The 13,987-nt window shown below is 42.7% G+C and overlaps 1 protein-coding gene across 2 annotated transcripts in view; it reads right to left on the reverse strand.

The window, feature by feature from the left end:
- LOC138961734 (epithelial splicing regulatory protein 1-like) overlaps nucleotides 1–13,987 on the reverse strand; it is an 84,047-nt gene that overhangs the window by 16,929 nt on the left and 53,131 nt on the right. For both annotated transcript variants that reach the window (XM_070333410.1, XM_070333416.1), the window contains exons 4-7: nucleotides 13,374–13,463; nucleotides 6,101–6,155; nucleotides 5,654–5,764; nucleotides 353–528 (exon numbers count right to left, since the gene is read on the reverse strand). In XM_070333410.1, coding sequence (XP_070189511.1) covers nucleotides 353–528; nucleotides 5,654–5,764; nucleotides 6,101–6,155; nucleotides 13,374–13,463 — 432 coding nt within the window. The remainder of the gene's footprint in view (nucleotides 1–352; nucleotides 529–5,653; nucleotides 5,765–6,100; nucleotides 6,156–13,373; nucleotides 13,464–13,987) is intronic.

Genomic DNA, 13,987 nt, shown 5'->3' on the forward strand with positions numbered 1-13,987 from the left:
CAAAACAACTACAAATCCTTTTCTTTTTCTTCTTCTGCGTTCATGGGCTGAAACTCCCACGTACACTCATGGTTTTTTCTTTTGTACGAGTGGGTGTATGCGCGTCGCCGTTTAGGCAACCATACGGCAGCCCTGAAAGTCCAACAAATGGTAAACTCTCCTTTGGCTAGTGATTCTGAGAGCAAACTTTACTAGCCAAACCAACAATTTGTTTCAACAATTATACTCGCCACTGTCGGGTCTGATACGACGCTTTCGGGGGAAGCATGCTGGGTATTTTTGTGTTTCTCTAACCCACAGAACTCTGACATGAATCCTACTACAATGTACACATCGTCAAGAAAGCACCCACCTCCAGCAACATTGATGAAGTCTTTGCCAGACGCCTTGTAGACCTCGATGTAGCGTTGGCCTATGTGATGCTTGTGTCGCTTAAGGGCAAGGTCCCGGTGCTCCTCGTTTTCAAACCGTATCAACGCCTCTCCGTTTCTCCTTCCCTGGGGGCTCAGGCACAACGCCACTCCGCCTCTGTTGGGGGAGGACAGAGACCATGGTGTTATGTTCCGTTGGCTTTAAAAGCTTCACTTGCTTTTGAATCTTCGATATGACTTTAGATTTTACGTATCTAGTCAAGCGAAAACACATTTTTGTACAACAACAAAAATACAAAAAAGAAAGAAAAAAGAGAGAGATGGAGTGAGAGAGACAGAGAAAAGGGGAGAGAGAGATAGAGAACGAACGCACGAACGAACAAACGAATGGTTTACTGCGTAGAGAGAGAGAGAGAGAGAGAGAGAGAGAGAGAGAGAGAGAGAGAGAGAGAGAGAGAGAGACAGACAGACAGACAGACGGACAGACAGGTAGAGACAGAGACAGAAAGAGACAGAGACAGAAAGAGAGAAAAAGAGAAAAGAGAAATAAATAACTGTTGAAGGTATGGAGAGCAGGTTGTTTTTTTCCCTACTATTTTTCACAAAAAATGTTTGTTTTGATGGTACTGAAAGAGAGAAGGATATGCATGCAGGTTCTATGTGTACTTGTGTGGTTTATGCAGGATCTTGAATGTATCAGTCAATAATCGTGGTTTACAAAACCTTTGCATTTACGAATACACCCTGGTGTATGTTACTACATTAACTAACCACTTCTTTGTGTCAGAAAAAATTAAGTCGAGTCAGCAATAAGCCTAAAACAGACAAAATGACTGTCAATTCGCAAGTTGTTTTTTTTTGCCAGACAGCAAGATTTATTATTCCAAACATTATCATAGATGGTTGTCAGAAAACGTATTCCATTCACACAAAAAAAATCACATTATAACCAACAGCTGTCACACTCGAACAGCAGCATGTGGTCTGCAAATGATACCTTTATTAGAGTAGCGATGTCTGTTACTGCTTACTCAAAATATATGTATAAAACGGGTGCGTCAAGTAAAATCCATTATATATTATAATCATATAAGAAGGAATTATAGGTGGTATTTATACCAGCACTTGGCAACTGAAAGCTAAACACAGAGTTAAATTAAAAGTTGGACAATTTCACTCATCTCTGGGCAGGACAGAAAGGCATAAGGAGCTTTTCTTGGTCCGCACAAAAAGATCTTGACAAAATTGCTCCTCAATTTAGTAACGTACACTGACGCAGGTCTCGCACGCCAAGCGGAGGCTGGACAAAGCTGAGAAGTTATTGGCCAGATACAGGGACCCTTTCTTTGAAGACCCCCCAATTTAAGACCCCCCAATTTAAGACCCCTCCCTTTCAAGACCTTGCTTCTTCAGATTTTCTGTTCATGACCTCTGTAAATGTAGCTCTGTAAGACCTCCAACAATCTGAGAAAATCAGGTCTTAACAAGTCGCGTAAGGCGAAATTACTACATTTAGTCAAGCTGTGGAACTCACAGAATGAAATTGAACGCACTGCATTTTTTCACAATGACCGTAGTCCGCCGCTTGTGCATAACGGAGTGAAACTGACGAGCCTGTTCAGCGCGGTAGTGGTTTCGCTGTGCTGCATAGCACGCTTTTCTGTGCCTCTCTTCGTTTTAACTTTCTGAGCGTGTTTTTAATCCAAACATATCATATCTATATGTTTTTGGAATCAGGAACCGACAAGGAATAAGATGAAATTGTTTTTAAATCGATTTCGGAAATTTAATTTTGATCATAATTTTTATATTTTTAATTTTCAGAGCTTGTTTTTAATCCAAATATAACATATTTATATGTTTTTGGAATCAGGAAATGATGTAAAATAAGATAAACGTAAATTTGGATCGTTTTATATAAAGAAATAAATTATTACAATTTTCCGATTTGTAATGACCAAAGTCATTAATTAATGTTTAAGCCACCAAGCTGAAATGCAATACCGAAGTCCGGACTTCGTCGAAGATTGCTTTACAAACATTTCAATCAATTTGATTTAAAAATAAGGGTGTGACAGTGCCGCCTCAACTTTTACAAAAAGCCGGATATGACGTCATCAAAAGTATTTATCGAAAAAAAGAAAAAGATGTCCGGGGATATCATTCCCAGGAACTCTCATGTCAAATTTCATAAAGATCGGTCCAGTAGTTTGGTCTGAATCGCTCTACACACACACACGCACAGACACACACACACACACACACACACACACACACACACACACACACACACACACACACACACACACACACACACACACACACACATACGCACATACACACACACATACACCACGACCCTCGTCTCGATTCCCCCTCTATGTTAAAACATTTAGTCAAAACTTGACTAAATGTAACAAGTCGCGTAAGGCGAAAATACAACATTTACTCAAGTAGCTGTCGAACTCACAGAATGAAACTGAACGCAATGCCATTTTTCAGCAAGACCGTATACTCGTAGCATCGTCAGTCCACCGCTCATGGCAAAGGCAGTGACATTGACAAGAAGAGCGGGGTAGTAGTTGCGCTAAGAAGGATAGCACGCTTTTCTGTACCTCTCTTTGTTTTAACTTTCTGAGCGTGTTTTTAATCCAAACATATCATATCTATATGTTTTTGGAATCAGGAACCGACAAGGAATAAGATGAAAGTGTTTTTAAATTGATTTCGACAATTTAATTTTGATCATAATTTTTATATTTTTAATTTTCAGAGCTTGTTTTTAATCCAAATATAACATATTTATATGTTTTTGGAATCAGAAAATGATGGAGAATAAGATGAACGTAAATTTGGATCGTTTTATAAATTTTTATTTTTTTTTACAATTTTCAGATTTTTAATGACCAAAGTCATTAATTAATTTTTAAGCCACCAAGCTGAAATGCAATACCGAAGTCCGAGCTTTGTCGAAGATTACTTGACCAAAATTTCAACCAATTTGGTTGAAAAATGAGAGCGTGACAGTGCCGCCTCAACTTTCACGAAAAGCCGGATATGACGTCATCAAAGACATTTATGAAAAAAATGAAAAAAACGTTCGGGGATATCAATCCCAGGAACTCTCATGTAAAATTTCATAAAGATCGGTCCAGTAGTTTGGTCTGAATCGCTCTACACACACACACACACACAGACAGACAGACAGACAGACACACACACATACACCACGACCCTCGTCTTGATTCCCCCCTCTACGTTAAAATATTTAGTCAAAACTTGACTAAATATAACAAAACTTGACTAAATATAAAAAGGAGGTTCCAGTGTACACACGGATGGAAACGTCCAGGGAATGGATGCGGAATTTTAAGGTATATGCGTTTATGTTCAAGGACAGCACAGTATAAAACGTATCTCTGAAAGCTTCATAAACGACACGGATCATCTTTGAAAACATAACAGCGTACAAACAATCATGTCCCAAATAGGTCCAAGCTACCTCAGAGGGACGTTAAACCCCAAAGTCAGCCAAAACTTTGAAAACAAGAAATTCCTCCGAGGTAGGAAAAACACCCCCGTCAAAGGGAAATAACCTTCTCAGTTGGTGGCAGTGACTGAGTGAGAATGGTTATTTCCCTTTGACCATTAAGATGTCCCTCTATAAGTCCTTGTATAATTCTAATCCACCAATAACTCCCTAACCGTGTGTTTGACTGGTCCCAATGTTTGTAAGGACCGTCTCAGGAATGTATAGAACCTGTTCACCAAGTTTGGTGACGATCGGTCCGTTCATTCTTGAGATCTATATGCGAACTCAAACAAACAAACAAACACATGGACCGAATCCTATACACACCCCTATACCGGGGGTGTAACAACCGGGGGAAGAAAACTCAGAAGAGGTTGGTTGAAATGGTTGGTTATTCTTTGTCATCGTGTCTTGGGCTACTCAGTGGAGATACAAGGGTCTGGAGTGATATAGAGACAGGTAGGAAAGTGCGGGCAAAGGGATAACTTGTTCACGTGTACGCCTTGAGATTTCTATGTCAAAAGAGTTCATACTGGATAAGCGATGAGTTTTTCTCTGACTTTAGTCGCTGCTATCACAAAAGGGAGTAGAGAAATCCTATTCGAATGAGCGAAATTGTTGTACGTATATGTCACCCTATGTTTTCTCAATATAATACTTTTAAACCAAAGCACTTTAAAACAGCCGAATCTCAGTAGTGCTGCTGCCACGTCACACACATATGAAGGGAAACACATCGGGTATAGGGCAAGCCAACACGTTACCGTCAGTTAGAACTACAATACCCAAGCAGCTGCTACAGCAATTTTAGTGTTGACCGGATCAATACATCGTTTCGGGGATTTTCTTGTCGTAAATTTTTTTAATCAACACGTTCAATAAGGGTGGCGACACCTGGTGACATACGTTTCTGTCCTTTCTGTGAACTAAGAAGGAGAACGACCGAAACGGGTTACAGCAACACAAGCTTGTTGAGGTTGGGTGTGCTTCAAAGCATGTTCTTACGGTTTGACTTATTGTAAGTGTTGTTCAGTCTCAATCACAAAAATACATAGATGAGAAAAACAGACAAAAGCAGACCATGATTATGATAATCAGCTTACGGACCGGTCCTCGATCTGTACGGATGAATATGCCTTGTCAACAGCTGTACTGACGAACAGCGCTCTGTTTTCAGATCAATACTCTCTCTCTCTCTTTCTCTCTCTTTGTGTCTGCCTGTCTAAATTTCTCCCCCCCCCCCCTCTTACTTTCTCTGCCTGTCACGCCCCCTCTCTGTCTGCCTCTCTGTCTGCCTGTCTCTCTATCTCTCTCTGCCCCTCCCCCCCCCCTTCTGTCTCTGCCCATGCCCCTCTCTCTCTCTCTCTGTCTGCCTGTCACTCTCTCTCGCTGTCTGCCCCCTCTCTGCCCCCCCCCCTCTCTATCTCTGCCCCCTTTCCCCTCTCTATCTCTCTGCCTGTCACTCTCTCTCTCGCTGTCTGCCCCCTCTCTGCCATCCCCCCTCTCTATCTCTGCCCCCCTTCCCCTTCTCCCCCACCTCTTTTTGTCTCTCTGGTTCAAACATATCGACTTCTTGCAGATCCGAGTCTCCTGCACCTCAGCTGCCATCTGTGCACAGGTCGTATGCTTCAAAGTAAAGTATGTCCATACCACAGTGTCTGAGTGATGTAGCTTACAAAAAATGCAACTTGACAGTAACAAAAACACAAGACAACAATTCACAGTTAGTCTCAATATTGATGTTACTCACTTGGCAATATTGAGTCCTTTGAAGAAACGAGCAATGTCCTGATCTGATGATTGCCATGGTAACCCACGTGCTCGAACTACCGTGTTGTCATCAACCACCTCTGTCTTTGTGCTGTGGAGAACAGGACGATCACACAATGACAGTCATACCACATCAAATGTACTCCTCCGCTGTTTTTAGCGTTGCTTTGCTTTTTACCACGCAGATGAAAACCATTGCCAAGAACTAAACTTGAAAAAATGTCAACATACATCTGTGCTTCAGTTTTAGTATTTTTCCAGGAATGCACAATTCTGTTTCTGTCATAAACACTGCAAGTACACCATTCAGATTTACCACAGTCACATTTCTGTGGCAATGGCGTTTATTCTTTTAACTTTTTCTTAGATGATTTTTTCTCTCTAACAATATTGGCTGGCATGCTTACACAAGTAAATAAATTCTCACCATATTCCCCCTTCCAGTCTCTCGTTTACAACCTGAGGTTCTGTGAACGTGTGTCCTGAAACAAAAGAAACACGGCCGACTTATTATTTCAGTCTATCAAGCACTGAATGAGTAACGCTGAAATGGTTTCTGTTTTCTGTTTTTGCATGTCGGTCTGATGTTGTGTGTTTGTTTACAGTATGTGACCCCAAATAGGGTGCAACAAAAATAAGCCACGTGTGTTGTTTATAATAGTATTGTGACAAATAGTGAGAGAAAATGACATAAAAGTTGAAATTATTGAGTATAAATTCATCCAGCACGCTTATCTTTCACGCAACAGAACAATACAAGTCTTCAACAACAACAAAAACAAAAACAAAAGCTCACACACACACACCCACACACTGAAGTATACACTGTACTCCACGAACAATCATTCAAACGAAACAGTGCCATATCGATATATCCTGTACACTCAACATGTAAATGCACGCTTCTGTCGCAGCGGTGATAATAAAAATTCAGAGTGTATCAAAAGAAAGAAACGTGACAACCAAGACCCCACGTCTAAGCACCGACAGTCCTGGAAATCAGACCCCCAGCGATGTAATGTACACTATATGTATGGTATTCTGCTTAGCTGTCTTCAGTAGAGCGAATAGAAAACCAGTCATATCGGCAAAGAGAGACGAAGAGTGGGAAACCTAACACTGACTGACAAGATGCACACACACACTGACAATCCAACAATCACACGCACACACATACACGCGCACGGCGCGCGCACGCACGTACGCACACACGCACGCACACACACACACACGTGACACACACACTGGCACGTACACACACACACACCAACACACACGCTCACGGCACACACACATCAACACACACACCAACACACACGCACACACACACACACCAACACACACGCACGCACACACACAAGCACGTGCGCACGTACGCACGCACACACACACACACACACACACTCACAGATTCACGTGCACACACGAGAACACCCATTCATCTACAATGAGGATGACAAGGAGGGTCGACACATCACTTCATAGATCTTTACTACGATGACCATAACAACAACAACAAACACCAACGACTACGACAATAAACGAGAACAAAATCATTATTTCCCATACCTAAAAACTGTGGCATGTGCGGGGCTAATCATAGTCGAACACCGTTAGCGATTTATTAATGCAACAGCTGTTTATCCCCCCCCTCCTCCCCTTTCATATATCTCTCTGCGCATTTTACAGCTATTGTTTGGCATATGCTGGGTACACTAATGTGTGTTGCCATGCAGTAAGTATTGTGTACCTCTGAAGTATTGTAGGCCTATACTATGCACTCTAAACACCGCTTAAATGAAAAATGTAAGTTCATTTGACATGAGTTAAGAATTATAGAGTAGATTGCACTGACGCAACAAAGCTGTACTGAATGCCATGCCCATTGACATACACTGCATTCGAAAAAATCAGTGTATATAAAAATAATAATACATTGTTAAAAAGCACCGGTTGTTGGTTTTAACAACCATTCTAGCGACAACAGATGTTTATTTAGACTTCATGAGATAAGACGTATATCTGGTCTTTAAAACGTTTGTGCTGCTAGTTTGCCGTAGGATTGTCGGAAGAGTGTTCCAGAGACTGCTACCTGAATAGACTAAACTAGATTTGAATAGGTCAATCCTAGGCAGAGGCATGTTCAGTCTCATCAATTGGCGTGAAGTTTTTAACGTGAATTTGGAAAATATGGTTTGAGGTACACATCCATGAATAATTTTATGCATAAGGGTACCTTTATTATAATTTAGCCTGGCCTTCAGAGGAAGAATGCCTAAGTTCATGTAGTCTAACTCAGATAGGGTTGTTTTCTTTAATAAGACTACTTTAAGCGCTCGTTTATGTAATCTAATTAGCGGTTTGAATGAATTTTCACTTGCCGAGTCCCACGTAGACGCGTAATCAATAACATACTGAATATGAGCATTAAAGAATAAGAGAGAGAGAGAGAGAGAGAGAGAGAGAGAGAGAGAGAGAGAGAGAGAGAGAGAGAGAGAGAGAGAGAGAGAGAGGTCTGCTGAGTCATGTCTCTATGTCGGTGTGCTTAGAGTTATTTTAACTTTATTTCAAGTCTGCTTTGTACTACTTGCATTCGACATTCTACAGTAAGTGTTTGGGAAGAAATCTGCTACCTAAGCTGAAGAAACCTACATTTTTCATATCTATCAAATGTTACTATCATACTTGTACACTTCGGTCCACACAAACAAAAACAAAAACATTCCTCGGCTTCGATCTTTATCAGATGAGGTACCCCCATAACGTGGGTGCTCATTGAACTGATCTACCCGCGGAAAGCAAAAGGCGCGCGTTGGTCCAAAATAAAAAGTCGGAAAGCGCCCCCCACCCCTTCCACCCCACCGGCCCCCTCCCCTCTTGAGCTGATAGCAAGGTAGACATGCCGGTGAAGGAAGGGTCGCAGTCGCTATTTAGTGTGGGACACTGTCAGCTGGTTGTACCGTTACACACAACACTACGTCATACCACCCGGCCGGGATCATATTTCAGTCTACATTCAGGCCAGGTAAAGTATCAGAAAAACTGCAGACCACTAGTACTTCATGCCTAGAAGAATGCCACCCGCTCAGCTAAAGCAAGTCATGACTGAGGCGGGGCCTGCAGACATGTCATCAGAGAATCAGACAGCGTTCTAATGGTTTATGAGAAGCAATACGTGGTAATACGTGGTTCGGTTGTGATTTGTTTTTCTCATCATGAGGTAGTATGAGGCTCATGTAGAGAAAAAAAGGCAGAAGAGAACCACGCATTACCACGTATTGCTTCCCTTGCAGAACCATTAGAACGCTCACTGGTTCCCGGAAAGAACTGTCTGTGTTTTTGGTCAGCTGAAGCGTGCAAAATGAAGTGGCTCGGTTGTTTAGGCCAAAAAAAAAATTGTCTGTTTCTGGTCACCCGACCGACCCTAAATTTCGGCGCCGACCCTAAACTTTTTTTTTCCAAATTCAAAATTTTTTTCTTTTTTTTTTGGTGGTAAAGGACAGGGTGAGAAAATGAACAACAAAAACGTGTGAAAACGAAAGTCCGCTGACGATTTGTAAATGTGTTGAGTGTCTTGTCTCTATGTATAGTGAATCCAGTCTCTTTGCGCGATTTTTAAAGTTAGTTTTATTGGTCTACATTTGGGGGTAAAAAGAAAAAAAGAAAAAAAAAAGAAAAATCCCGACCTACCGACCCTATTTTTTATAGCCATGTTACCAGAAACAGACAATTTTTTTTTTTTGCCTTAGAGATAAGCATGTATCTATTGCGATCTACAACAATCGTGTCGTTGTTGACAATGTGGAACCGGCCAAGGGAAAACGGCCAGGTACGAAAAGACTCAATCAGCTTATCTACTGGACCAGGGCACCAACCACCAATCACACATTTTGTCAGTTGTAACTCTGAACAAATAAAAGTCTCCGAAAACGTCTTCAGCATAACAAACCCTTGCTTTAATGGTTTGACATTCCGTCAGTGTCAAAAACAAAAGCAACAGCGTATCACACGCCTTGCATGAATTTTAAAGGAAACTATATAAAATTAAAAATAAAAAAGAGAAAAAAAGGGTAACGATGAATGCTTTTGTCGTCAACCGAAGGATGCTAAAAGGACTGATGTCAAAAAGGTGCGCTTTTGGGTTAGACATCCATTTCAACTTATACAATCGGATTTTCATGTGTCTATTTCTTGGCTATGTTCTGCAGTTTGGTTGAGAAAAATAACCGCTTTACTCCTCATCCTGAGGATGCTAAGTAATTGTTTAGCAAACGTGCGCGTTTGGGTTGAACATCGAAGTCTTTTATAAAGTAGTTTGTTTGTTTGTTTCTTTGCTTAACGCCCAGCCGACCACGAAGGGCCATATCAGGGCGGTGCTGCTTTGACATATAACGTGCGCCACACACAAGACAGAAGTCGCAGCACAGGCTTCATGTCTCACCCAGTCACATTATTCTGACACCGGACCTATCACTAACCCTATAATGCCAGACGCCAGGCGGAGCAGCCACTAGATTGCCAATTTTAAAGTCTTAGGTATGACCCGGCCGGGGTTCGAACCCACGACCTCCCGATCACGGGGCGGACGCCTTACCACTAGGCCAACCGTGCCGGTTTTATAAAGTAGTTCCGCACGTCGATTCCTTGACTTTGTTCTGTATCACGCTGTTCACTTTCCCCTCTCTTCGGGTTATTTAGCGCCCCGGATCCCCGGATCTCTCTCTCTCTCTTTGCTCATACTTTGACCTGACTTGACCCCAGCTTTCCTCATCCCCACTCCACCTTCTCCCGAATCGGGTCACAGCCAGGAGGACAAGGGACAAAACTCAAACTCACACTTGGTCAAACTGCAGTCTGCCAAGGGAGGTAAATATTTGAAAGGGGATTTCCTCCCCTGCCGCAAACTCTTTCACAAACATGGAGAGGCCGGCTGTCGAACTCACGGGGAGACTGACGTGACAAAAACTGTTTTTTAGAGGAGAGAACTTGGCCCGTCTCCTCTCGGATAGGTATGCCTTTAAGGGCGCATGTTTCGCTCCTTTCAGTCCGTAGCTCCATTTTTGGAAAGAAACCGACATTTCTTCCAGATCCTAACGATCTGCGTCGGAATGGCATTGATCTTTATTATGGCCATCAGAGAGGAAAATACAGATATGTTAATCCGAGTGAAGCCCTGGGTCAACAAACGATTATGATTCAAAAGAAAGCACAGAAGACTGCTGCTGAGTTAGAAAGGGCAATCCATTTTCAAAGGGCATGGCTTGAGTAAGGAGGATCCAAACGGTCTGGAACGAAACAAGACATCTTTCTTTATTTGGTGTTGAACGTCGTTTTCAACCACGAAGGTTATATCGCGACGGGGAAAGGGGGGAGATGGGATAGAGCCACTTGTCAATTGTTTCTTGTTCACAAAAGCCGCCTAATCAATCAAAAATTTGCTCCAGGGGCTTGCAACGTAGTACAATATATTACCTTACTGGGAGAATGCAAGTTTCCAGTAAAAAGGACTTAACATTTCTTACATACTGCTTGACTAGAATCTTTACAAAAATTGACTATATTCTATACAAGAAACACTTAACAAGGGTAAAAGAAGAAACAGAATCCGTTAGTCGCCTCTTGCGACATGCTGGGGAGCATCGGGTAAATTCTTCCCCCTAACCCGCGGGGGGTACGAAACAAGACAAATGTAGCCCTTTGTTTTTATACCGATGGCCAACTCAGGTCAGCTAAAGGCAAACTGATACTATCTTTATGCACATTGTTCACAAGGGAGCAGCTCTTACAGGCTTACTTTTTAAGTTCAAAGCTGGACATTATGAGAGGGAAAAAAAGGGCGAGGAAGACGATTTAGAAGCTCAATGATGGCGTGCACCAAGTCAGAACACCGTGACTTCTCAGTGTCATCGATTCAGTTCAAGAACAAAGACGGGAGAATTACGTTGGTGCAAACTCCGCCTCAGTTTTAACCAGGTCGAAACATAAAAAGATGCAAGGACCGGTTAGGACTGTGGACAGGCTTTGAACCTGTCCCTTGTGCCAGCGTGCCGGGTTGTGGAGTTCAAACTCGGCCCAGGACTGAGGTTATGCCAATACCGAGAGACCCGGCGGCCCTTCTCCGCGCATGCTCACAACGCTGTTTGCCTGCGCGCGCAAACACCTTCGCCCCATCACATTTCCGGCGGCGGAAAGGAGGCTTCGACAAACATCCAGCTGCCATTTGTGGGTCAAGAAGGTGATTTGCTTTTGTCCTACCGCGCGAGTTCGTGTGCGGTCACTGGGATGTGTTGGTGAAGACCAAAACTGTATGTGTACAAGGTTGAGAAACACTGAACTTCGCCAAGAGCTGTATCAAAGCAAACACTGTGACACTCTTTATTCTGATACAGTAGTAGCAGAAGCAAAGGCGGAATAACATTTTGTACTGACTGGTAGTTGATGACCTCATCTCAATGCAGAAGAAGTCCAGTGAAATATACTCAAAGCAGACAGACAGACCAACAGATAGACACACATACAGAGAAGGGGCGGAGCAGTTAAGCCAGAGGGGCGGGGGGTTACAACCTGGGGTCCAGGGGTAGACCCCTTGTTGGGTACAGGGGCAAGAGTTTTAGCTATTTTATGAACAATTTATGGCTTATCCTTGATTTTAATCATGATCAACTGGTGTCAGCAGCCACTCATTATTTCTTTTAAAGTTAGTATTAAATCTTCTTTTTTGGACAGCCGGGGGAGGGGGGGGGGGTCCGGAACCCCTGTAACACCCCTCCCCCCTAATCCGCCCCTGCAGAGACCACCTCATCAGTGCTTCTCTGTCTCTGTCTCTGTCTCTGTTTCTCTCTCTCTCTCTCTCACACACACACACACACACCGACACACACACACACACACACACACACACACCGACTCTTTTTGCAGCAGACTGTTACAGACATAATAGTGCAAATGGCCAGAAACACAGACAGGCGACAGGCACGCAAACAGCCAGGCAGTCAGCCAGTAACCCAGCAGCTAGCCAACCAGACTGCCTGTAGCCTGTTCTTGGGCTCTGAATATTATTATATGAAGTCTTATATCGCGCACGTATCTCCAGACTCGGACTAAAGGCGCAGGGATCTATTTATGCCGTGTGAGATGGATTTTTTTACACAATACATCACGCATTCACATCGACCAGCAGATCGCAGCCATTTCGGCGCATATCCTACTTTTCACGGCCTATTATTCCAAGTCACACGGGTATTTTGGTGGACATTTTTTGTATCTATGCCTATACAATTTTGCCAGGAAAGACCCTTTTGTCAATCGTGGGATCTTTAACGTGCACACCCCAATGTAGTGTACACGAAGGGACCTCGGTTTTTCGTCTCATCCGAAACTGAGACTAGCACTTGAACCCACCACCTAGGTTAGGAAAGGGGGGAGAAAATTGCTAACGCACTGACCCAGGGTCGAACTCGCAACCTCTCGCTTCCGAGCGCAAGTGCGTTACCACTCGGCCACCCAGTCCATAATATGATAAGTATGAATTCTACAAGTCAATGCCGGATTGATCATAACACTGTTCAAACCACAAGCAGCCTGCTCATCAACCAGCCAGCCAACCTAGTGCCAGTCAACACACATATACATTGATAAGAAAAGTGAGAAGTAAAAACCTAGTACCAGTCGAATAAAGATAAAAGCATAATTATACTGACCATCATTGAGGAGCCTGGAGACGATGCCGGCCATCTCTTGACACTGTCTGACGCCATACTCCACAGATTGGTCTTCTTCAAGGCCGAGGTCTGATAGCAAGGTCAAGGTAAATTCACAATACACATGCACGTGCATTCGAACATTTCTCAACAGCGCTTTTTTCTTCTCGAAATGTATGAAAATATGATCTATTCTCTCATTCCTTCATCACGCTTTCGAAAACAACAACAACAACAACAACAACAAGATGTATACATATATAAGAAAAGTGATAAGTACATTCTTAAATAAATAAATACAACAGACAAAAGACACACAACTTTCTTTCTTTATTTGGTGTTTAACGTCGTTTTCAACCATTCAAGGTTATATCGCGACGGGGAAAGGGGGGAGATGGGATAGGGGAAAGGGGGGAGATGGGATCGAGCCACTTGTTAATTGTTTCTTGTTCACAAAAGCACTAATCAAAAAATTGCCCCAGGGGCTTGCAACGTAGTACAATATATGACCTTACTGGGAGAATGCAAGTTTCCAGTACAAAGGACGTAACATTTCTTACATACTGCTTGACTAAAATCTTAACAAACATTGACTATATTCTATACAAGAAACA

Source organism: Littorina saxatilis, linkage group LG1, assembly GCF_037325665.1.
Source record: "Littorina saxatilis isolate snail1 linkage group LG1, US_GU_Lsax_2.0, whole genome shotgun sequence".
Classification (NCBI taxonomy): Eukaryota; Metazoa; Mollusca; class Gastropoda; order Littorinimorpha; family Littorinidae; genus Littorina; species Littorina saxatilis.